This window comes from Aristolochia californica, unplaced genomic scaffold (genome assembly GCF_029961685.1).
Source record: "Aristolochia californica isolate CCGP_79_NKW_82.1479 unplaced genomic scaffold, dmAriCali1.0.hap1 SCAF_8, whole genome shotgun sequence".
In the NCBI taxonomy this organism is placed as follows: domain Eukaryota; kingdom Viridiplantae; phylum Streptophyta; class Magnoliopsida; order Piperales; family Aristolochiaceae; genus Aristolochia; species Aristolochia californica.
The window spans coordinates 3,939,699-3,964,789 of record NW_027182279.1 but is presented as its reverse complement, the minus strand read 5'-3'; the positions used below and the strand labels follow the sequence as shown (position 1 = coordinate 3,964,789).

The 25,091-nt window shown below is 34.9% G+C and overlaps 1 protein-coding gene and 1 pseudogene across 1 annotated transcript; both read right to left on the bottom strand.

The window, feature by feature from the left end:
• Nucleotides 1–2,085: 2,085 nt before the first annotated feature.
• Nucleotides 2,086–10,942, bottom strand: LOC137938845 (uncharacterized). Its single transcript, XM_068783911.1, has 6 exons — nucleotides 10,577–10,942; nucleotides 9,209–9,408; nucleotides 3,053–3,193; nucleotides 2,873–2,953; nucleotides 2,570–2,694; nucleotides 2,086–2,462 (listed from the first exon to the last, which is right to left on the bottom strand). Exons 1-6 carry the CDS (start codon nucleotides 10,797–10,799, stop codon nucleotides 2,414–2,416), a joined length of 819 nt encoding a protein of 272 aa, XP_068640012.1. The 5' UTR covers nucleotides 10,800–10,942; the 3' UTR covers nucleotides 2,086–2,413.
• Nucleotides 10,943–14,549: 3,607 nt separating this feature from the next.
• Nucleotides 14,550–15,637, bottom strand: LOC137938151 (senescence-specific cysteine protease SAG39-like; annotated as a pseudogene).
• Between the last annotated feature and the right edge of the window lie 9,454 nt (nucleotides 15,638–25,091).

The following is a 25,091-nucleotide window of genomic DNA, read 5'->3' as shown; positions in this document are numbered from 1 at the left end:
TTCAGTACTTATTCTCCTCTCACAACACGTACTTATTCTCCTCTCACAACACGTCCCCTCTCTAAACCCTTATTTTCCTTCTTCTCAACTCTTCTACTTTTCCTCCTCAAGTTTTTTCCTTCAACCGGCACTTTAAAAGATATAAAACCCTAAAATCTCAAAAACTTGCTACCATTGACGTTTAGGCTAAGCAAGTTCTCTCATTCAGCTCTCTTTACCACCATTGTGTGTTATCGAGATTCCCCAAAATTTTCTATTTTTTGATCAATTGTGACAAATGTTTTGCTCCCACTTAATATTACCTCATTTATTTAAGATAATTTCAAAAAAACATGGTAGAAATCTTGTCTTCTAATTTGTTTTATCTTTTTTTCTTTTTTTTGTTAAAACTAGTCATTCTCATTGATCTATGAATTTGATGAGTTCCTCCTTTTTTGGAAGTATGAGTAGCCTCGTTCTATTTGAAATATAGGTGCTGCTATCATAGTATTTCTCTAGTATTTCTTCAATTTATTATCCCGTATTTTTCATCACATCAAAGAAATATTTATAGACCTACTACCTTAGAGTATAGGAGTGATATCTAACATGAGTCAAACCTTTTTATTCACCCAAGTGGTAATATTTTTAGCTACCTTTAAAAAAGTGAGTAGCATGCCTAAAATTAAGCTTTTTTTGGCATTTGAATTTGAGCTTAGTTTTTTCAGACTATGATAGTTTTAACTAGTCTATGGAGTTTTATTGTACGGCTAAGAATAATTTTCTTCTCCTATACTTATTTTGTCCAAGCTAGGTTTCTTTTTTTTTATTTATTCTAAGTTTGAGGGGAAGAAGTAGAAGAAAAAGAAAAAAAATAAAGACATTTATTTTATGTGACCAGAATAGTCAAGGGAGAGAATAAAAGATGAAGATTTTGTATCTATAAAGAATTTTTTCAGCCAAAGAACATTGAAGACTAAGATTGAAGATCAAAAATATATTTTCATGCAAACTAAAGTTACAAACTCTAACTTGAATGAGAGTATCCAAGAGAGAGTAGAAAGAGTTTTAAATAACTTTCAAAGGAAGAAGTCTCAAAAAAGGAAAATTAATATAGTGGAGTCTAATAGGAGTCTCGTTCTAAGAAGTCTCACATGGGTGTTTTAGTTATTTTATTTCTCTTTAATTATTATTTACTTTGATTGTAATTAGGAGTTCCATTCTAGGTGTAATTGGGACATGAATAGTTTACTTACACTCTGATTCTAGTTGTTTCATCTATTATAAATAGAAACCCAATATACTCAATTTAGACATAGTCAATAAATTATTTCCCTCTCCTAAAATTTCAATAGGTATTGGAGGTGCATACATGTTGGCCTTGAACCATCCCTTTGAGAACTACCATAATCAATCTCAACAAATATCAGGTTTCAGTATGATATGAGATAGAACTAAAAAGTGGGTAAATAAGACTACTTACTACCAAGACTAATGTACAACCTGTCTAGATAATATTCATATTGTAAATGTAGTATTGTATTTCCTCTTGCAATGAAGCTAACCATGCTATCAACCATGTGTCTATGTATATAATGAAGGCCATGAATATCTCCCAATCTATCTACATCATCTGTGTACTTGGACAAATATCTACTCAACCCTCCATAAGTTATTATGAACAACAAATCAATTAAAAAACAAAAAAATAAACCCTAACAATGTCTTCCAAGTCATTGCCCTCCTCCACTAAGGCCTTGAACTTATTGACTAGCGTGAGCATTGTTAATTTGGTCTCTACCCCAATATGCTTTTGCACTATCACAGTGGGTCCAGCATCTCCACGTAAAATAATAGAGAAGTCATGGCATTTCAAGGCCAAAACCATGGCCACATCTTCTGGTCTAAATTGTATGGACTAGCCCTGCACAAGAACTCCATATTTACCTATGTCACTATTATGGACTATGTAGTCTAGGACAGACCTACTTGCCCCAATTGGGGTTATTCTACAAAAAATGATCAAACTCTTGTTTCAACACACTTGATGAGCAAGGCAAAGTCTCTAAAGAGCTTTAAGGATCCTTAAGGACCTACAACTCAATGGCAAGGATAACTTGTGTCTTTGTGTACATTACAAACAAATAAATAATAATACATATAATACAAATCTCAGTTGCCATTTTTGGTTTTTAGAACAAAGTTGCCAACAATTAAAAATCATAATTTTCACCTAGTATGAGGACAAGAGCTTCAACGGAGACTTCTCTAATTCCCTATTTGAACCTAAAAACGGAAGAAAAAAAAAAGAAAAGGAAAGAGAAATTAATAACTATCAAGGGCATCCACAGGGCAGGGCAGATTTCAGAATATCATATACTTCTAAGGCAATTCGTGACTGCAGTAAATCGTCACGTTACACAGAACTTGATATTCACACGACTCCAGGTGGAATACGCAACACAAGCTGCCCACCAACAACACTGTAATAGAAGCATAAGAAAGCAGAGTTACACTACTGTCCATAAAGCAACTCAGAAAATAGATATTTCCAAAAGAACACCACAGAGACCTTAAGATTTAACCTCACCTCTTGACATAGTAGTAGCAGAAATCGGCAAGGATGAAAGTTTGAACAATTTCAGAGAGAAGAACCATTGGTGGCCACAACCCATAGCCCAAGGCTGTCAATAACCGGCCTCGGGTATCCAACACCTGTCAAAATCAGTAAAGACAAACCACAATTTACAATGTCTACAATCTCACAATTTCTCTGCTGCTCTATCTTGGTTTTCCTTTTAAATTCTTCAAGAACTTCTCAAACTGCTGCAATAACTCATTTCCTAATAAGAAACTTGACAAATATGATAAAATGAAGATTAAGATACAAAACCTGGAGAACCCAATGAGCACAGCTTAAGAATCTGGCCACTCCTAATGCAAACACATAGTGGGCCGTGAACGGCTCAACAATCTGGAAACACAGCAAATCTTTATTAAATCTTAGCCTTTTGAGAGACAGAGAGCTATACAAAGTTCACCACAAAATGTTTACGGTTTAGCAAAGACCAACCTTCGTGTTTTGCATCACTCGAAGCTGTGGTAATACGGAAACAGCTTCCAAATAAACACAAAATGCCCAGCAAATCCTGTTAAAAATATGGTGTGATGTAGATGGATGGATGAGAAGAGCCAGTATTGCACATGGTACAACCTAAGTTTTGAAAAAGATTAGTTATACAATTATAATAATAAGTGGACTGAGAGAAAAATAAAAAAGTTTAAATTTTCAGTTGAAAATGGCACAAAAGATGAACAATCTATGTAAAAATAACAACAGATCATTTCATAAACATGAAAATCATAACATCCATGCGATGGATACTTTAGAACCAAGTGGAAGCACCAGACAATGGGTTTACAGAGCCCCAACTTCCATTCATATGAAACCTAAATCAGGGAAGCAGTATAAAACTAAAAGACCAAACTCACAAATTTCCTTTTCCACTCCAAACACAGACCAGACACAACTAAAAGATAAACTCAAGATGTTCATTTCTCACTCCAAACAGACACCAGGTGCCAACGAAAGGGAAACCAAATGGTGTCTTGACAACAATAGGTGGACAAGATAATTATGGTTGTCAAAGAAAATAACAAAAAAGTTATTACCGTTGTTAAACAGTCTCCATAAGTGTTCCCACAAAGGATTCCATACAGGAAAAAGAGACTATTAGATTTTAAAATTATATTCACACCTATTTTAGAAGATGAAACATCAGCAGCACTTAAATTTCTCAAATAATATTCTGACTTCTTTAAACTTTTCTATTACAAACTAAAAGGTATAACCATTTTGTAAAGAAGGATCCAAAATGAAAAATATGCAAAAATGAAGGAAATATGAAGATAGAAGAGGAGAAGGGTAAGACAAGAAGTTTTGAGTAGCAGCAAGGAGGCTGCGTCAATCACTCTCGAAACTCGAGACTGATCCCTTTTTATAACGAGTGAGTTTTAAGTAAAAGGACAGAAATGTCCTTGAGTACAAAATACTTTATATCTCTCTTTATACAACTCTGATTCTAACACATTGAAACATAAGCATATGAAATAAAAACTACCCTGCTGGTACAATCTGACACTAGTCTGATAAGGAAAAATGACCAAAATACCCCTGCTTATGTAATTTAACTCTCCCCCTCAAGCTGGAGAATAGATATCAAACAATCCCAACTTGTAAGAAAATCCGAAGTGTTCTTTCCTTCTAAGATGTTTAGTAAATGTATCTCCAAGTTGCTCTGAGGACTTCACATATGGAGTGACTATTTTCCCTTGCATGACAGCATCTCTAATAAAATGACAATCGGATTCAATGTGTTTCGTTCTTCATAGAACACATGGTTGCTTCCTATAAAAATAGTTGTTTAATATCACACTTCATAGTCATAGGTTCTGGAACAAAAAAACCAAATTCAATCAAAACAGACTTGACCCACATAAGTTCGTTGATTGTGTGAGCCTTTGCCCTATATTCAACCTCTGCACTAGATCTAGCCACTATAGTTTGTTTCTTGCTCTTCCAATCACTAGGTTACCTCTAAAACAACAGTAAACCTCCTATCCGTCTCGCACCCAAGATAATCTGCATCAGAGTAATCCAATATATCAATCTTATCATTTTGAGTATATTAATATATCAATCTTATCATTTTGAGTATATATTAAGCCTTTTCCAAGAGCCCTTTTAAATATTTCAGGATTATGTGATCTAAATGTACCAACCTTGGATTCTCTATAAACTGGCTCATCGCTTCCGATTCAAAGGATATATAGGTCTACGTGATTGTAGCATAGATTAACTTGCCAACTAGGCATTTGTATTGGGTCTTATCCTTGACTATGGGACTATGAGAGTCATGAAGACCAGCATTCACTTCCATGGGGGTGTCCACTGGCTTAGCACCTAACATGCCATATTCACTCAACATGTCAACAACATATTTTCGTTGAGAAAGAACAATATCTTTTTTACTCCGAGTAACTTCAATGCCAATGAAATACTTAAGCTGCTCCAGATCTTTGGTCTAAAATTGTGTGGCCAAATACTATTTTACTTCTTCAATCCCTTCTAAGTCATTGCCAAACAAGATAATGTCATCAACATCCACAATTAAAATGACAATACCTTGCTCCCTTTTGAGTACAAAAACCGAATGATCACAATGACTTCTATAAAACCCAAATCATGTCACGACATTACTAAACTTCTCAAACCAAGCTCGGACTTGTTTAAAGCCGTAAATAACTTTCTTCAACCGGCATACTTTAGCATTCTCCCCTTGAACAATGCAACCTAGAGGTAGAGATGACTCTAGCCGAGGTGATGGTAAGTCCGAGAAGAAGTATAATCATTGTGGAAGAACAAATCACTTCTCAAATAGGTGCTAGATTAAATTTGGTAAACTGGCATGGGCCAATTTGACTATTCATGATAGCAGTGGAACCCTGCCTGAGGTGGTGAATATTGTCACACCAGTGGCCTCCAGATGAGATGCACCAGTTACTTTAGCAACATCAATAGATTGTGCAGCGTATGGCTCAACTTTCAGTTGCTTCCTCTTCAGCATCTATGGCTCAAGCTTCTGCTTCTACTACCACTCTAGCAAGCTCAAGTATGTTTGCTCTTCATGTGCATCCCAAGGGCTACCACTCATATGTCAGGTATGTTGTCTTTGTTTTCTGATCTAAAAGAGTCTTTGAATATAAAACATGTTAATCTAGTTGATGCATCTATGTCTTCAGTTCAAAGAGTTGGTACTGTCATTCATGCAACTTTCTTAACTCCTCAGTTAGCTTTACTCGTTCCTACATTTCCGTTGAATCTGTTGTTTGTTAGTCAATGTCGAATACCCTCAATATCACTCCCAGTAATAATAATATCATCAACATAAATAGTCATAAGAATCATACTTTTTGTAGATTTTTTTGTAAATACGGAGTGATCACTTTTACATCATGTGAACCAAGGTGAATAACTATAGTAGTAAATTTATCGAACCAAGCACGAGGAGAAATTCATAAACATAAATTCATGGTAGACTCAGCAGCAAGAGGAACCAAGACTCTACCCAACAAACACGAGGTCACACGTGACTATGCTACCACCTAAGCCAAGACTATCATATGGTAAAACAAACTGATTTTTACAAGCCTTCGACAACAACATAGTGGAGAAAAAAACAATGAACCTTCAGCAGCAAACAAGTTGCTCATGAGAACTAGACATAGAGAGTTGTGGAAGGAATGACTATAGAAGTTATTCTTGAAGAACGGAAAAAACAGAGCTAAGGAATAGGGCAATTGAAATTCTATAAGGAATAAAAAAAACGATTTTAAAAAACTTGAAAAAGAATAAATTACACTAAAACCTGTTTTAAGAGAGTGAACCACATCATTTCTATAAATGGACGTTGTGTCAATTTATAAACCCTGCTCTAATACCACATTGAATTTCTAGAAAAGAGAAATACTTCGTTGACTTATTCATAACTGAGTACAATGAGATTCTATTTATAATAGAAGAAATAAGTAAAATCAGATTACAATTAAGCTATCCATATCCCATTTACACCTGAAGTCAAACACTAAAAGATAAATCCTAACACAATTAAACAATTAAACATAAATAGAAGACTAATATAACTAAACTCCTTTAAATAAGGCTCATCTATGAGACCTCTTATTGTGAGACTCCTGTAAGATCCATCGCATTAATTCTGGCTCTGTGAGACTTCTTGCCTTGAGAATCATGAAAGACTCTTTCATACATGCCCTTCAATAGTCAACTAGCTAAGTCGATGAATTGTTCTTTGACCTTCTATCCTGCCCATTGTGTGTTTCAAGATCTCACGACAAAGAATATGATTGGTTTTGCTCGTAAGAGAGGCACATTATATTATTTGAAGTGCCACTGGCCAGATAATACTCTACACGCGTTACACTCTACAATCTCACCTCTTCAACAACATTTGAGATTATGTCATCCGTCACTAAAAAACCAATTCAACTATTTCCAAAATTTCCTACTGATCTTTCTTTTTAGTGTGAATCGTGCCAACTAGGCAAGCATCACCGAAGTTCATTTCCAGTCTCACATCACAAGACTAGTCAATAGTTCAAGATTGTCCACTTTGATGTTTGGGGTCCTTGTCTTGTAACTAGTTTGTTTGGTTATAGGTTTAATTTCTTTCATTGATGATTTTAGTAGGTGTGCTTGGATTTATCTCCTTCTAAAGAAGTCTGTACCATTTGATGCATTTCAACTTTTTTATAATGAAATAAAGAATCAGTTTGTCGTTTCTATTCACATTTTGCATACCAATAATGGACTTGAGTTTATGAATAAAAAATTTGATGCTTTTTGTCAAAGCCAAAGAACCACTCATCAAACTTCTTGTGTGTTTACTCCTCAAAAAAATGGAGTAGCTGAATGTAAAAATTGTCATTTGTTAGAAATGGCACAGACATTGATGTGTGCTTGGATTTATCTCCTTCTAATGAAGTCTGTAGCATTTGATGCATTTCAATTTTTTTATAATGAAATAAAGAATCAGTTTGTCATTTCTATTCACATTGTGCATACCAATAATGAACTTGAGTTTATGAATAAAAAATTCAATGCTTTTGTTAAAGTCAAAGAACCACTCATCAGACTTCTTGTGTGTTTACTCCTCAACAAAATGGAGTAGTTGAATGTAAAAACTGCCATTTGTTAGAAATGGCACGGACATTGATGTTTCATATGAATGTACCCAAGTCATATTGGGGTGATGTTGTTCTTACTGCCTGTTTTCTTATAAACAAGATGCCCTCTTTTGTTCTTGAGGGCAAAATTCCTATCCAGGTGTTACTTCCTTTTGTTCCATTGTTTCTTGTGTCACCTCGTGTGTTTGGTTCTGTATATTTTGCTCATGTATTTGGCCAGTCCAGAGATAAGTTATCTCCTCGTGCCATCAAGTGTATCTTCTGAGGGTATTCTCGAACATAGAAAGGATACAAGTGTTTTTGTCCATATACTAAAAAAACATTTGCCTTCATTGATGTTACATTTTTTAGGATACTCTCTTCTTTGCGTCTTCACCTTCCAATGTCGAACAATCTCCTACTCTTAAAATTGCATCAATTATTCCACTTCCAATCAATGATTGTTTTGTATCTACACTGAGTACTACTATTGAGAAACCATTGCAGGTATATCATCATCAGCAAGTGCCCTCTTCTCAACCTACAACCTCCTCTCTCATGTCAAGCCATCACCCTAATTCATCTAAAGATCCTGAGGTAAGTGACCTACATCTCCCATTGCTCTTCGAAAGGGTGTAAGGAAAGGTACTCGTTATCCCTTGTCAACTTGGTGAAATATTCATAAAGCCTTGGGATCAAGCACAACCCCCAACAAACTCAGAATTTTGAGTTCTCTCAAATCTCCTCTCTCACTCTTCTCAATTTCTCTCTTCTCTCTCTCCAACCTTCACTTTTTTCAGTATAGAATAACAGCTTCACTTGAATCTTACTATCCCTACAGAGCATGCATGAAACAGCATTATAGAAAGCTGACTGATGCACATATGGTGCATTAGTTCAACATTTTACAGCTCATAGTTTCAATTAAGCCATTTCCCATTTGTTTATTCTATCAACATATTTTTTGCCAATAGGGAGTACAATCATGAACAGAAGAACTCATAGCAAAGTGAGAGAGCATAGCACCTGTAATGATAAAACTCCCATATAGGATCCTATAGAAAAGGAAATTTACAGGAACTTCTGCTAGCTACTCAAAGTTGTCTCTCAGGAACTCAAAAAGAATAATAAGATAGATATACTTGCCAAATAAAACCTCTAAATCCTAAATTTAAGAACTTGGCACCTCAATGCCATTGAACGAATTTTCACAGCCACCAGAATGCAACTCTCCACAAAGGAACTTCAATTACTCCCAAAAGACAAGCTCTTACCACAACTGATATGAAAAGAAATTTATGCCACCTTTCACTGGGTCAAAAAGAACACTAAAAACAAATAAATGAATAATAAGCATAACAAACTAGTCATTTGAATTCTCTCTTCCTTTTTTTCTTTGACAGAATTTTCTAGCATTCCTTTTTCATAAAAAAGGAAATTTTAGCATCACCAACCAAAGAAAAAGATCAGATCACAGAGGACCCACCACATAATATATCGCAAAGTTATCCTTATCCTCCATGTAGCTGAACTTCAGCTTAAAGCGTATCATATAAATAACCCACAAAGTTGTTATCAATGTTGCAGAGTCAAGCAGCGTGTGAATGTCATATTCCATAACAAAACTGCAGTATAGTCTAACAGCTAAAAACATAGCTGTTAATTCCTGAGTTTTGAGGGAAAGTCCTGCATCCATATAAAAGTGGCATGAAAATCCATGGCTTTTACATAAGAAAGATAAGTTTCAAATAACAAAGCAAAATATAATGGTTGTGAATCATCAATAAAATATTTTCCAACCTATGTTCCGATAAAGGTACTTGATCCGATAAAAAGAAACCTAGAATGAACTAGATTAGTAAGTAATTACAATAAACTAGTTTTTTGAAAAAAGGAAGAAGAAGGTAAAACAGAGCAGATTGCCACAAGCAGTACCTACTTAAAGAACATTTACAAATGAATTGAAAGGCTATGTTCTAGTTTTCATTGCTTATTGCTTTGCAATCAATACATTCACTTGCATAAAGGACACTAATGGATGGCCACTTTTGACCTCACCACTTAAGCCTTGAATCACAAAGGGAACCAAATACCTTTAAAGAGTACCAAATAAATTTCACTAAACTGAAATCCTTTTAAGAAAATGAATGTAGTGTCACCTCAGTCACGATACTCCTTAAAACACCCAACTACTTCCTTTGAAAAACATGTCACTCGTGGTTTTGTTGATTCTTGAACTGAACGATTTAAAAGCAGAAGAAACCATTACTTTTTCTTCTAAACATTTATTGTAACTATAGTATATTTTTACGATAAAGTAAAATAAAATAAAATAACAACAACTACTACAACAACAAAAAAAAATCAATCGTTTTCAACATAAAAAAAGAAACACTTTAAGATCACCACAGAAATAGATAATTTTACAGCAAGGCGAAATAAAGAAACGCATAAAATTAAATTAACTAAGTAACGTTACAAATACGAATGATAAAGGATACCAAACACAGTTAAAGAAATACATTTGCTCAAAAAAATTTCTCTCAGAGATTGTCACCAATCGTATAAAAAAAATCACAAAAGAAAAAAAATAAAATTACCAGCACAAGTTTTCATATTAGAGAAATACTATTTTTTTTTTTTTAACAACAAAAATAAGGTTTCACAAAAACATAAAGGAAATGTCTGACCAGTCTGCTACACCAATCTCTTGACCTTAGAGAAATACATATGAAAAAATTACAACAAAACACAGCCAAAGCAACCCATTTTCCAACAATTCTCTCCCAGAGATTAACACGATCGAAACCTAAACTTAAAAAAAATAAAATGACCGATAAATATATTAACTTACCGGCACAAGTCTTCTTCTTAGTGAGCTTATAGATAAGAACGGAAATTCCGATAGCATGCAAAGCCTCAGCCGCTACAAAGAGATTGTCGTGATCCCTAACCACAAGCCTGAGCAAAACAAGTGCAATCATGCCGGTGATTACGGCGAGAAATGATTTAATCTTGGGCGGCTGCCGCCGGACCCAGCCGGCAAGGGCGTTGATCGACCTCTCGGGCGCTCTCATTGCACCCACAGCTATAGAGAAATACAAGAGAGAAACGAAAGAAATAGTGAGCTTGTTGGAGGAAGCGAAGGATAACCGACGGCTAGTGGGTCAGGACAGAGTAGACCAGAAGGGGAGGCGAGGGGGGAAGGTGATGAAGAGTGACGAGCTGAAAAAGAAGCAGAAGAGGTTCGATCGTTTCTGATGGTAGTCGCATTAGACTGTGGTACGCTGGGCCCACCACCGAGAATCCGTGAAACGGTTATCGCACCACTTTGGCGTTTCGGACCGAACCCAGGTCAGGTTCCATTAGTTCCTGTAAAATGGTCAAGCATGCAGATTAATTTGGTGGCCAGCTCAACCACTCTATAATTTTGTTTAAACGCGGCAAGGTGGCTACGAGTGGTTGGCCGAAACTATAGTCGGTAAGTGTTGTGGGCATTAGTTGATGATCAGTTCAAGACTCTGTTCACATTTGCTCACAATGAAGCGTGTTCATGACCGCAGTCGAATCTGGAGCTAGCAAAAAGGAGAGGTTACGGCGATCATAGGAGAATGGTATTCCGGACCTTATGGATCATACTTAACTGCTAAAATATAATAGGATATCTTATTCATCCGCTACCATAAGATACGAATGGGGAAGACGGGAAATCGAAAGGGCAGAAGGCCGGAGTATTAGTGGCCGCAATGGGAGAAGCCGCATGCTCTGGCCATCTGCACGGAGGGGTTTTAAAGCGGTGGTTCCAGAGGCTGAGACGCAACACTGGTAGCGGTTGAGGCACCGGTTTGAGGGTGATGGATTCAGTGTTTGGTAGCAAAGCATTCAAGGCCGGAACTCTGAGAGGACGATAAACGAGAGATGGGCATGACTTGGTATTCGGCGGCGGAAAGACGATGGGTCCACCGCATGAGCGGCACAGAGGGGCAGAGGAACGCGGTGGACGCCGCTCTTCCGTGGTTTGATCTTCTTGGGTAGAGATCCGCAAAGTGTCTGCCATTTTGGTATATGAGAAATCGGAGGTTTTGGTCGATCCATCACTTTTGGTGGAGCGGAAGACAACATACGCAGAGACGGAGTTACGAGCGGAGAAACAGTGGAAGTGCAAAAAACTTCAGAGGATAGCAGGATGCAGAGAGGGAGTTACCGGAAGAAAAATCGGAGGATAAAAGATGCAAAAGATAAATGTCCTCTGATATGTTGAATTGAACCACAATTACATTGATTATTTAAAATAGAAAAAATAAATACAATCTTATCTACTAAACCTAAAGGATAAATACAAAGAGAGATAATCCCTTATCAGATCACTAGTCACTGGTCACATGCATAAATTCATTAGTGATCTTAGAAAACTTGTAGGCCCTGTTAGTGCCTTTTCCAAGAAACGCTGAAAAAATATTTCTAGTAGAAACATGTTTTTACCGATCGTCAGTGCCTCATATTTCTGAGAAACAATTTTCTAGCTAAAAATCCTTGCCTGAAAAATCATATAATTTTCCAAGTCAAATTTTCCAATCGAAATAGGCAAAAAAACTATATGAAATTTTTTTGAATAAGTATTTGATAATTGATGATGTAATACTTTCAACACAATGCAATTTTTCATGGCAATTTTGTATTTAATATTTTATTTTACTAAAAAATTATCAAATAAGTATGGTAATATATGAGATTGAATATTAATTTTCATTTATTTCCCTAAAAAAGGTACTAACAGGTTCATTTAATTTTCCTTGAAAATTTTAAAAAAAATTATATAAATTTCCTAGTAAGGGACTAATAGGATTTTATTTGAAGGTTTCTTAGAGATGTGTATCCTAGAAAAAAACATTTCTAGTTTTTCCTGGGATATAAATTTTCAACCAGGGACACTAACATAGGCCTTAAAGATACAGTTCTGAAATGACAAAACTACCTACTAGAAAAAGCAGCCTCTCGGAGTCGGGTTTGAATCTCTAGCCAATAGTGAAAACTGACTAAGCATAGGGACCAAAGTGATAGAAAATTGATTAAATTTTCTCTAAAGGACTATTATATGCCTTTTGTCAACATCGATCCTAGCCTCATCAGTCATGCATTCTTTTTGTAGTGGTCAAGTTATTCTACTTGATTAAGTGCATATCCTCATTTTTGGTATATATTTTTTTTTAAAGTTAGAGATATGCTCTATTATTATTTTTTAGTGATTTGCAATGCTTTGTTATCTTGATTTGATATTGAGGTATATGCTAGAAAATAGATTGCAGCTTTGAAAAAATTGAAGATGAAGAACTAGTTGAAGTTATAGGAGATGATGGAGTTTAATGAGGAAGAAGACTATGAAGATGGTAGGGAGGAAGAAATTAAAAAATTTATGGCCTCTATATCTAGGAGACATAGAAGAAGAAACAAGCATGCAAACCTAGTTCACCAATTCATTGAATTGCTAAAATATGGGTTAATGTGTCTAGCGGAGTAGTTAATTTAACATATGCAATGTATTGTTGGATATGCATAAATATGAATAGGTTTATATAAATTTTAATATAATTATACCCTTAACTCACTTCAAAGGCTATGTGCAATAAATAAATATGGTAAGAAAATTAATGAATCAATAATACACCAAAAAAATTTAGTGGTTCACAATCATATATCAGATAGTTGATCCCCTCCAAAGGACTTTTCACCTTAGAGTTAAAAATCCACTAAATAAAGGTTTGTCGACATTTATAGCAACAAACCACAAGAGTCCACTTAAAGCACCTACCCAACACCTTGTGTTGAAGAACAGGTATGGAAGAGTCTTACATGTCTCTCACTGTAAGTAGTTTCACAGAGTCATAATTAATATGGTGGAGTCTAAGAAGAGTCTCATAGTAGGAGGTCTCATGTAAAAGTCTTAGTTAAAAGTGTTTTAGTTATGTTAGTCTTCTATTTATGTTTAAGTGTTTAATTGTTCTCGGACTCATTTTTTAGTGTTTAACTTTGGGTGTAATTGAGACAAAGGTAATTTAATTGCAATTGGATTCTACTTGTTTCTTCTATTATAAATAGAGGCTCACGTACTCAAATTACATCAAGTCAATGACGTATTTATCTTTTTTCAGAACTTCTACATGGTATCAGAGCGGGTTTTGTGAGTTGACTCAGTCAACCCACAAAGTTAATGTGATCATTTTTTTTATCTACCATCTCCAGTAGTTTAAGTTTGCATCCTATCTTTTTTTTTTTTTTTTGTCCTTGTACTCGTTATTTTCGTATTCTCACTCTTGGGAAGATTTTTTAATAGCTCTGCTTTGATCAAAGTAAGGTTAATTGGTTGGAAATCACCTGGGATTTCTGCACCATTGATTTGTACAATAGGAGCAATAAAATTGGTTTCTAATATGACACCCTTAGTGCTATTGTAAAAAAAAAGTCATCACAAATGTGTACCTAGATGAGGCAAATCCTAATCACAATATAAAATTTGAGGAATTCCCTACATTTCGATAATATCCTCCACTTCCATTGATTAGTTCAACGATTGAACCAATCACAATTCTTTTCAGAAGTGTTAGTGTGAAGATTGTGCAGTGGTTTGTCGCTAGACCATAACGTGTGGTAATTAGATGGAACAAAAAAAATAGAGAGACAGAGGTCCACATCTTTGTAAGTTCTAGATTTTTTTTTGTTCATAACAAGTAATAGAGTTCTGAGAGAGGTTAGAAAGGCAGTGGTTTAAACAAAAGGAAGAAGAGCGTAATACGTAAGATGGGATTGACATGTACAAATCATATTGGATCTTATGCAGTTGGGTATGAAGCTTGCATGGCAATGCCACAAAGGCCTTCCTGAGTATCCACATCCTTCTGCACCCTTATATAACCATCTTCGCCCCAGCTTGTGCCCCACAAATTCTTCACCAGCCAATACTTGGTTCCATCATCAGCTATTCTGTAACCGACTGCAGTCACTCCATGGTCAAGGTTTGTTCCCTGAGTAGAGTTGGAAGTCGTTGCCACCGGCATCAATGACAACGGAGACTGGATGATTGGCCACTGCCTTCATGAGGGATTCTTCGCTGTTGGCGGGAACATCTTCATAGCCGGTGATCTTGGCCGCATGCTCGGATTCTTATTAGCATTGTAGTTGTTGCCGAATCCATTGTAGGGATAGTTGGCTTTTATTGTAAGGCCTCCATTTTGTTTGATGAAATTGAAGGCATCATCCATAAGACCACCCTCACATCCTTGGTCTTCACCACTAGTATCACAGTCGACTAGCTCCTGCTTCAAGAGGGATATCAACTTACCAGTGCTTAGCTTGGTGATTCCCTCCATGGCAGCCACTGCTGAGAATGCCCAACAACATCCTATTTGGTCAAATGACAAGTTAGTGAATTGATCAACACTCGTAAAAAAAAACATGTACATAATCTTCCTTCCTATGGGTAGTATTGAATCAAGCTTACCACACTGTCCCTGGTCCTTAACGGGCGTTACTGCACCTTTCTTTCTCTAGTCCACAGTTGACGGTGTAGTAAAGTTTTGGTACTTGAAGGATGTAGTTCTTGCCCCGAACTGAGACAGCTTGAACCCATTATGAGAGGCTTTAAATTATTCATTGGTCATGTCTGCAAATTGATTGGCACGTAGCTTGTAAGATTTATCGCCAACACTATTGAATGATTCTATATACTCAACATTGCCTTGAATATCTGAAAACAACGCTCTTTCTCAACAACATTCTCATATACACACCCAAAATGGATTATCCATTCCACATGCCTCTCCATCAAGGTTGCCTCATGAAGAGTGCAAGACATTCCTTGGAGCACAAAAATGTTCAAAATGAGCAATGCAAGAGACAAGAAGTCACGAATGGAGGCCATGGTCATGTTTATTATGCATTGAACATCTTTGTTTTAATTTGTGTCTAACATTGGTGAGCATGTAGAAATTATAAAAATAGTCTTATATGGATCAAAGAGTAGAATTTTTAAAAGGTTCTCATGAGAAGACCTTCACCCAACTTTAACAATAATTTATGATACATCTTAGATATGCAAGAGAACTGTATGGTTTTCATTTCATGGATAATATATAAGGCATAACCCATTTTGGGAGTGTTATAGGTATTAATAACAAAATAAATCAAACAATTGATTGGATGCCTGATTTAATTTTACAATGGTATAAATATAGGTACTCATTTTTTCCTTGTTCATGGTGTCTTTGGAATTACCTTCAAAATCAACACTTTTTCCTGACTTATTCATCTTGATTATCAGTATTCCAAGGCTGTTTAGGGTGCTGGTTTAAGAGTATAACATTTTTTAAGTCAAGTCATGCCCGTGCCCTCACATTGCTAAGCCTTGCATGCTTATGTTTTTTATTGTTAGTTCATGAATTCAATCTACAAGTTGTGTGCTTGTTTAGTTAATTGAGAAAGGTTTTACCTTTAGGGTTAGTTCAAAGTGTATTTTGTATGCTCTTTAGAGGGAAGTCCTTGTGGTTTTGTTTTCGATGGCAAAAATTTCAAGTAATTCATCTTCTTTCTCGAGTTATGCTGATTTCAGCAAACATGATCTCTAGAGAATTACTACCATTCCTCTCAAAGGTTGGAACAACTATCTCTATCCGTTAAATGGTTTTTGATAACAAGAGACCTTGTTGAACACTTGGACCAGCCACCTGCCCGTACTGATAATGCTTTCTATCAAAAGTGGTTGAAGGAAGATACATTAATTATAAGTTGGTTGATTAATAGCATGGAAGAAGTGGTTGCCAACAATTTTATTCATTTGAATACAACCAAGGATATTTGGGATATATGTTTTCAATTATATTCTACACTTGACAATCTTCAAAAAGTTAATGACATATTTCAAGAGAAGTGTAGGACAAGGCATAAAGGAAATCTTCATGAATATTTTGCCCTTTTCTGAGGTCTACTTCAAGAATGGATAGTCACTCAACCATATTAAACTGGGATTGTAAATCAAGCAAAACAAAGGAAAGATTTTGTTTCTGTTATATGCCTTGCTAATTTATAACCTTACTTGGATGTTGCAAAAAATTCGGTACTCAACTCCTTAGCCAAACCTCGTTTAATGATGTGTGTGCAACAATACTTAAGATACCAATTAAGGTATCTACTTCTTCAATTGATCAAGTTGAGAATTCAGCAATGTTCTCCCAAGAGAGAGGGGTTATTTTGGTCATTTCACATCAGCATATGTTTTCTATTTCTATGTTATCTTGTGCTACATACTTAATTATATATATGGTCCAAGTTTCATGTACATAGGATATGTAGAATGCGAGATATAAGAAGTTAAGTGGTTTAAGTGCAAGAGGGGTATTTTTGTAATTAGCCTAATTTTATCATTAAATAGAGAACAAGATCAAGCATGACCCCCAACAAACTCAGAATTTTGAGTTCTTTCAAATCTCCTCTCTCACTCTTCTCAATTTCTCTCTTCTCTCTCTCTCCAATCTTCACCTTTTCAGCATAGAATAACAACTTCACTTGAATCTTACTATCCCTACAGAGCATGCATGAAACAACATTATATGGAGCATTAGTTCAACATTTTACAGTTCATAGTTTCAATTAAGCCATTCCCCATTTGTTTATTCTATCAACAAATTTTTGGCCAAGCAAAGAGAGAGCTACTCCATGAGTTCTTCAAGCTCTCCTCATCTTCCTTCCTCTCTCTCACTCATTTGCCCTTATTTCTTCTCTCTTCCTCTCTCTACACTTCTTCTACACCATTAAGTACTTTCTAATTGATTAAACCTTAGAATCTAATAAATATATAATGTGGGCAGATGAGCCAACAAGTTCAAAGCACATATAATTGTTCAAGGCCAAAGTTAGTTTTCGGACATTGACTATAATCAAACCTTTAGTCTTAAAAGACTTATTTTAAGGCATACCAAAGAATTTTTCCTTCCTCAAACTCAATACGTAAAAGATATTCTTCATCAAGTTGGAATGGAATCTTGCACCATGTTAGTACTCCACTTGCTCCAAATACAATAATCAATTTTCAAAGCTCCCTTTTTTCCAATCCTACCCATTACCATCACATATAGAAGCACTTGATTATTTAACTTTTACACTATCTTACATTTCCTACTTTATTAATCTAGTAGTCCAATGCATTCATTCACCAACTGAGTTTCATTTTATCTTAGTCAAATGAATACTTTGATATTTACAGGTTACCTCCCACCACGGTCTTTATTTTGCCAAAACCACAACCCTAGATTTGATTGTTGTATTTGATGCTGATTAGGCTGGGTGTTAATTACAAAACAATCTACAACTGGATATGCTATCTTCTTAGGGATCAACCTCATCTCACGGTCTGCAAAAAAGGAACCAACTATTTCTAATTCAAAAACCAAAGCACATGGATTAATGGCTTCAACTCCTTCTCAAAGACTTACAAATTTAATCCTCTCATTCTCCGGTCCTTCTTTATAATAATTTGAGTTCAACATACTTATCTCAAAATCCTTTTTTTCACTCTCACAATAAACACAGAATTGATGACCATTTTGATCGAGAAAAAGTTGATGTGGGGTGTCTTCATGTACATCATATCTCCACCACAGATCAACTAGCAAACATCTTGACTAAACCTCTTCTCCATACTCAACTCTAGCTTCTCGGTACCAAGTTGAACCTTCATGCGCCTCCCAACTCAGCTTGAGGGGGGATATGAAGCCATGCAAGCCAAACATCAAACCAACATCTACACCCATGCAAGAAGGACCAACCTCAGCAAGCCTAGGAACAACAGTACATGTGCATCACCTTTGTAACATCAAAGATGTCCTACGATCTCTTAATTTTGGGACCCACAACAAAAGATTTCTATTCAACAACATCCACAAGATAAGGAGAGAGTATATCTTCCAAGAATAACATTACTAACCATTCAAGATCCTACAATTTCTCAATCTAGAGGTATTAATTTAGATCCTACAATCAAGGGTTCGAGGGAGGAAGGATAATTCAAATTTCAATATCTTTCCATAACACTCACACACTCTAAAGGAAAGATAAGGTAGATGTTGTAAAATTTTCTTCCTTTTGAGTGTATCAAAAAGTTGTAAACAAGATGTAACATGTCAATCATTCAATCAATGAAAATTAATCAGCATTTAAGTATAAATTCATTGATTCTTCACAATATTATGTTTGTATTATTAGTAGAATTAAGGTCGGCCAAAATTACGGTCCTATTACTTTCCCCTCATCCATCCAACATAAGAAAATTAGGGTCCTTTCTCCTTGGCACATGGATACCATTCCATAGCACTTCAACATATCAACTTAAATATATATATATATATATATATATATATATATATGCACCATGAATAGAAACATAGAATATGATTGACACAAAAAAATGCATCATAAATATTACATAGAAAATAATATAACAAAGAATTAGGATTGTGGTTAGGGTTAGAGTTAGAGGATTAGAATAAAGGTTTAGGGTTAGAGATAGGTGTTAGGGTTTAGGGTTAGGGTTAGAGTAATTTATCAAATACTCAATTAGTAATCTTACAAAAATGCTACGATTAAGTCAATGCAAGAAGATTTAAATTCGATTTTAATAAATTATTAGTAAATATAATGCTACCTCATATGACACTACAATAAGTTGTCATTTACTATTGTACAGATTTGATTACCCATAGTGCAATTTTCATAAACATACTTTCCATTCAACTTATTGCATTATTAGACAACTAAGCTGCTAATGCATTTGTTGAAGAAGTTTTAGACTTCAAGTATTATAGTATTAAAAGCAACTCAAAGTGATATTTAGAGCTAGGAGAAACAAATTTAACCTAACTTTGTAATTTGATTTAAACTCGATCGAGTTTTAAATGGGTTTATCCACCTAAATTGATTGATAAATAGGTTGAGTTCAGGTTTGACATTAGCAGAGTCAAAACTAGATAACATTGGTTTGATTCAACACATATAATTAATATTTTTTTTATTTTAAAAAAAATAATTTTCATAAAATTTATACTCTTTAAATTTAAATTATATATATTAAGATTTTAAATATTTAATTAAATTAACCCACATCTAAATCTTGGACTTGTTAAAAGGATTTGGATTTAGAGAAATTAAAAGAGTTGGAGAGTAGGCACATAAGTGCTCCGTCCCTATTTCTCTCATTTTCTAAACCAAATCATGAATATAATTAAGAAAAGCATTAGCTAGTGAATCAAATCTCTTATCCTTTTCTGAGTCACCTTTCCAAACCTTGCAATTCAGTGATTGAAAAGGAAAACCCTAGAGCTTCCCAAACACAAAAGAAGGTCGGTTCCAGATGGCATATATACCCACAGCTGACAGGATACCCACCCACACCACGAATCTGCAACTCTTCCCTTACATAAACCAAACCACCACTCTCCCTCTCTTCTCATCCCTTCAACTTGATCCCTGATCAGACATGCCCTGGTTTCTGCCTTACCACAGAGGACCCGAATGGAAGCAAGGCTGGAGAGCCCAGACTCTGTCTTCCATGTCCCCGCCTCCCTTCCCTCTCATAATCGTCTTCGCCATCGTCGTCCTCTTCCTCTCCCTCTCCCAATACATGAGCTACAGAGAGCAGATCCGCCAGGCCACCACCAGTTTCCACTTCCTCTTCCTCCTCATCCCCGTCCTTCTCATCTTGATCGTACGTAACCTGTCTGTCCACGGTCGACTGGATATTCATCTCCCGAAGCCTGGCCACAATTCGATCCACCGCGCAGGGAGCTCGCCGTGGGGCGTCGGATTACTAGTGTTGCTGCTGCTGGTGATGATCTCTTACCAGTCGTCCTTCCACTCCAAGTGGTTTCGACCCCTCTGGAGATCGGACCGAGTAATTTGATTATCATGTTAATCATAGGTTTGGATAGCGACCCCCTTTGTTTTCGTGTCTTACGTATAAAAACTTAGCAAGTTCTTATCTGTGTTGAGCTCAGTGGAATGGAGTAAAATTTTCAGAAACAGGAACGGAGGTCATCCTTATCATTTCTGTAGTGTTTCTTTTGGTAATTGAAGGTATATAAACTACGTGGGTTACCGGAGAACGTGACAGGTTTTGTAATGACGCCATATTCTTGCGCATTTATTGGCTTTCACTTCTTTCGTTTGAAAAATGTTTGGCTTGTAGTCACTGATGATCCCGAACCAGTTCAGCGACAAAACTGATGATCAGGGTAGTCAAGAGGGAATAGGATCACTGAAGCACAAGGAAACTGCTATAAACGACCCGATGATTCTCAGACTCAAACCATTTCTTCCGCTAGCATCCATAAACGATAAGTTTAACTTATTCTCTTCTTTACTACCAAACAATAAAATTATACGTGTGAATTCTTTTGGGGGATTCGGTTCCATTTTCTGGAGAACATTTTGATCCACATCCTTCTTGTTGTAACAATTAAGCAAAATGTTTTATCTATACCCTTTTAATGGAGAGAAAGAAGCTTTATATCTAGGTAATTGGACTAGACTCGAGCTGTGGCTCAGATTTTTGGTCTAGGATTTTTAAGTTGGAAATCTCTTTGTCTGAATCTCCTCAGGATAGGGAAGTTCGAGTAATGGTATTGGACCCAAAAAATTAAAAATAAAACACAAAGGGAATTTTACTAAAGTAGCTATTTTTTAACAAATATGTCAACTTTGACAGCTTATTCGGTTCATGTCATCACACCACATCAACACCGAAAAAATAAAGGTCACATTACCTGACACATCATCACATTGCCACATCATCAAAATCACCGAAAGAATCAAGGTCACATCACCTAACACATCATCGCATTGCCGCATCATCAAACATGTGTATGTTATGTGATCATGACACATCATCAGCTTGCCACGTCAATATTGTACGTCAGCAAACCTTTTTTTCCTCTCATTTTCTTTTTTGTTATTGATTTAATTTCTTTTTTATTTAAAAATATTTTAAAAAGAGTAATTTTTTTTAAAAAAATCTTACCCATTTCATTACCTTCTATTTAATATAATAAAAATAAAAATATATATTTATTAATTATTTTAAAAAATATTTTCTAATGTAATTAATACTTACATTATCGATTTAAGATAATACTTAATTTAATACAATATTTTTTAGAATTTTAATTTAGTTTTTAAAAATATTATTTTTGGTACATATTTTATTACCTACTTTTTTATAATAAAAAGTCTAATTTGAATATTAATTAATTAAAAATCATATTCTAATCTATTTAATGCATTTAATTATAGATTTAAGATATTTTTTAAAATTTTAAAAAATATATTTTTTAGTTTTAAAAAATATATTTTTTAGTTTTAAAAAATGTTATTTTTGTACATGGTTTATTCCCTTCTGTTTACTTTAATAAAATATAATTTTTTTAATATTAATTAACGAAAATATCATATTCTAATCTATTTAACACCTTTCCTTATCGATTTAAGATTTTTTAATTTTTAAAAATTTAAAATATTTTAAAAAATATTTTAGTTTTCAAAATCTTATTTGTCGGTAATCACTTTATTACCTTCTATTTATAATAATAAACATAAAATTATATATTAGTTAAATAAAATTTTCTAATTTTATATTTATTATATTAAATAGAAGATAATAAAAGGCAACCAATAAATAACATTTTTAACAATAAAAATTATTTTTAAATTAATAAATATCTTAAATAATAATAAAAGTTATTAAATAGGTAATAATATGATTTTTAATTAATTAATATACAAATTTTATTTTTTATTATTATACAAAAGAAGGTAATAAAATATGTACCAAAAAAAAGATTTAAAAAAAATTAAATATTTTATAAAATTAAATTATATCTTAGAATGTAAGGTATTAATTACATTAGAAAAAACAAGCAATCAAAACTGAAGTGTCATCTTGGACTGCACACATATGTAGTTGACCGTTCAAAGTTGGGTATTTTTATATTAAGTTCAAAAGTTGGTTATTTTTGTTAATACTTGTTTAAAAATGGGTAATTTAATAAAATTCCCAAAAAAAATCTAGAAATTTGAATATTGAAAGTGTATTGAAAATGAACCATTAAAATTCATTTAAACTTTCGATAATTTGACTTGGAAATGAGATTAAAAAACAACATTAACTATACGATTAATAAAAATCTTTGGGTATGCCTGAACGTTGCCATCAACGAGTCACTACGATAAATGAGACAACACCATTCACTCTGTTCGTAAGAGATGATAGACGCCTCATGCCCGAAATTGACGCCAAAGAAGTATGTTCATGAGTTTCATTTATGTTTTTTATTGAGAAATTCATGATATAAAGATACTACAAACAGAAGTTGTACTCGATCTTATGAGTTGTGAACACTACTAGAATCACCACCATTACTCGCTGTTGATATTGGCGGCATCTTTAACTCGGTATGGAGGCCACTAAAGGTAGAGAAGTCGGGGTAGAGATGAGAAAACCTTTGGAGATCATTTACAGTTAAAGCCGTTATAAACAAATAAAGAAAGAAGAAAACTGTAATCTTTCCTAGGAAGAAGAAAAGAGTAGACAGAAGATTTCTTCAAATCCAACTTCACTCCTATTACCAACCAGCGTCCGGGACTACACTTGAAAACGTCTTCGAATTTCAGCAGCTTCTGCTTCTTCACCGGCACCGGTGGACCCGTGGGAAAGACATGGAATCTAAGATGGCAATCGGAGCTCGCATCTCTGTCACTGAGCTTCCGATGATCAACGTGCTGAAAACGACGACCCTCCTTGTTGACTGATTGGCAAGTGAAAAAATTGGACGCCGTGGAGAACTGGAGCATGAACTGGTGTGCGGTCTTGCACTTCACCGGAAACTGAGATTCTGTAACGATGAATGCGGCGTTCAGGTCTGAATCCCACCCCTGGTCATGATCGACTGTATGTGCTTGTTTTTTTTTTTTTCCTGTTAGGTTAGAGGTGGGTCCCATAATTACACGGAAGTCCATTTTTTTTTTTTTTAATTAAAGTGCAACATGCTTGTGTGTGAAAATCACTTAAGAAGCTTTAACTCCAATATTACTTGGTGCAATAGGGACATGGGGGCTTATAAGCCTCAGGCCTCCTTCCATTTGACCTTGTGTGAGACACATGCACCTGGGTGAGGCGTCCATGCATGCACGTGTGTGTTGTCTCACACGGGATCAAGCATGCACACACGTGTGTGCATGTGGGCTTCACATGTCATATGTGTGATACATGTGGAATTAGGAAAGATTGATATTTTATAATACAAGAGTTGAACCAGATTTGAGGTTGTTGATATGAACTATCAAATCAAGCAGTTAGAGATTTAGATAGCCTAATTAATCTAGAGATTAAGGAGTGGATTTTTTTACTTTGAAATAAAAAAACTTTATACCTACAGAATACGAAAGAGAGACGAATAAGAAAATTTGAGCTTTTGAAAGAGAAGATAAGCATTCTTCGTCTTCTTGAGAGAAAGGGACAAAAGCCCTCTATTTGATTCGGTTCAAGCAGTTATAAAAAGTCCTATAGAGTGTAGGATCATCTTAGTATTGTGCATGTCTAAGAGGGCAAAAATGTCTATTGTATCCTGGGGAGGGATTGCCAACATCCAATGCACTAAAGGAGGTGAATCTCTTTTGAAGACAGTGATTATATGCCTTGGGCCTATTTGAGATATTGTTTATTGATTAATGTGATTGGTGATGCGGTTCAGTAAAAAGTATGCATTGACACCAACGTTTATTTGGGTTGATTAAGTGTTATTCATTTTTGTGAGTTATTTTTTTTCCAACAAATTTGAAAGATATTCAAACCTCTAAGATATTAGAATGGGGAAATCCAAAAATTCATTAATAAAACACTAAAACCCGAATCGTATGATGGGAAGAATTTCAATAGATGGTAGAAAAGAATGGAATATTGGCTAACAACTTTAGAGTTGTTTTGTGTCATCGTGAATGGAACTCCCGTAAATAATTTTGAAGACCATGAACCAGGGACATCAGGATTTAAACACAAATATGATAAGGATGATTATTTGTTTCGTAACTTTATCATTAGTGCTTGACAATAGTTTATATTACCTATACTCTGATGTTAAAACTGTAAGAGGTTTTTTGTCAAACTTTAGAGACACAGTACAAGCAAGAAACTGAATCCGAATAATAGTTTTTTATAGGAGAGTATTCCACATACATAATGGTACATGGAAAATCAATGAACGATCAAGCACATGAGATTCAAAATATTATCACTAAGATCGTCGCCAACAGTATTGCTATAGATGATATAATTC

Coding starts and splice junctions, on each gene's coding strand:
- LOC137938845 (XM_068783911.1), bottom strand. CDS start 10,799: ATGAGAGCGCCCGAGAGGTCGATCAACGCCCTTGCCGGCTGGGTCCGG. Junction 3,194..9,208: donor ACTTTGCGATATATTATGTG/GTGGGTCCTCTG, acceptor TTCAAAACTTAG/GTTGTACCATGTGCAATACT. Junction 2,695..2,872: donor GTGCTCATTGGGTTCTCCAG/GTTTTGTATCTT, acceptor TGATTTTGACAG/GTGTTGGATACCCGAGGCCG.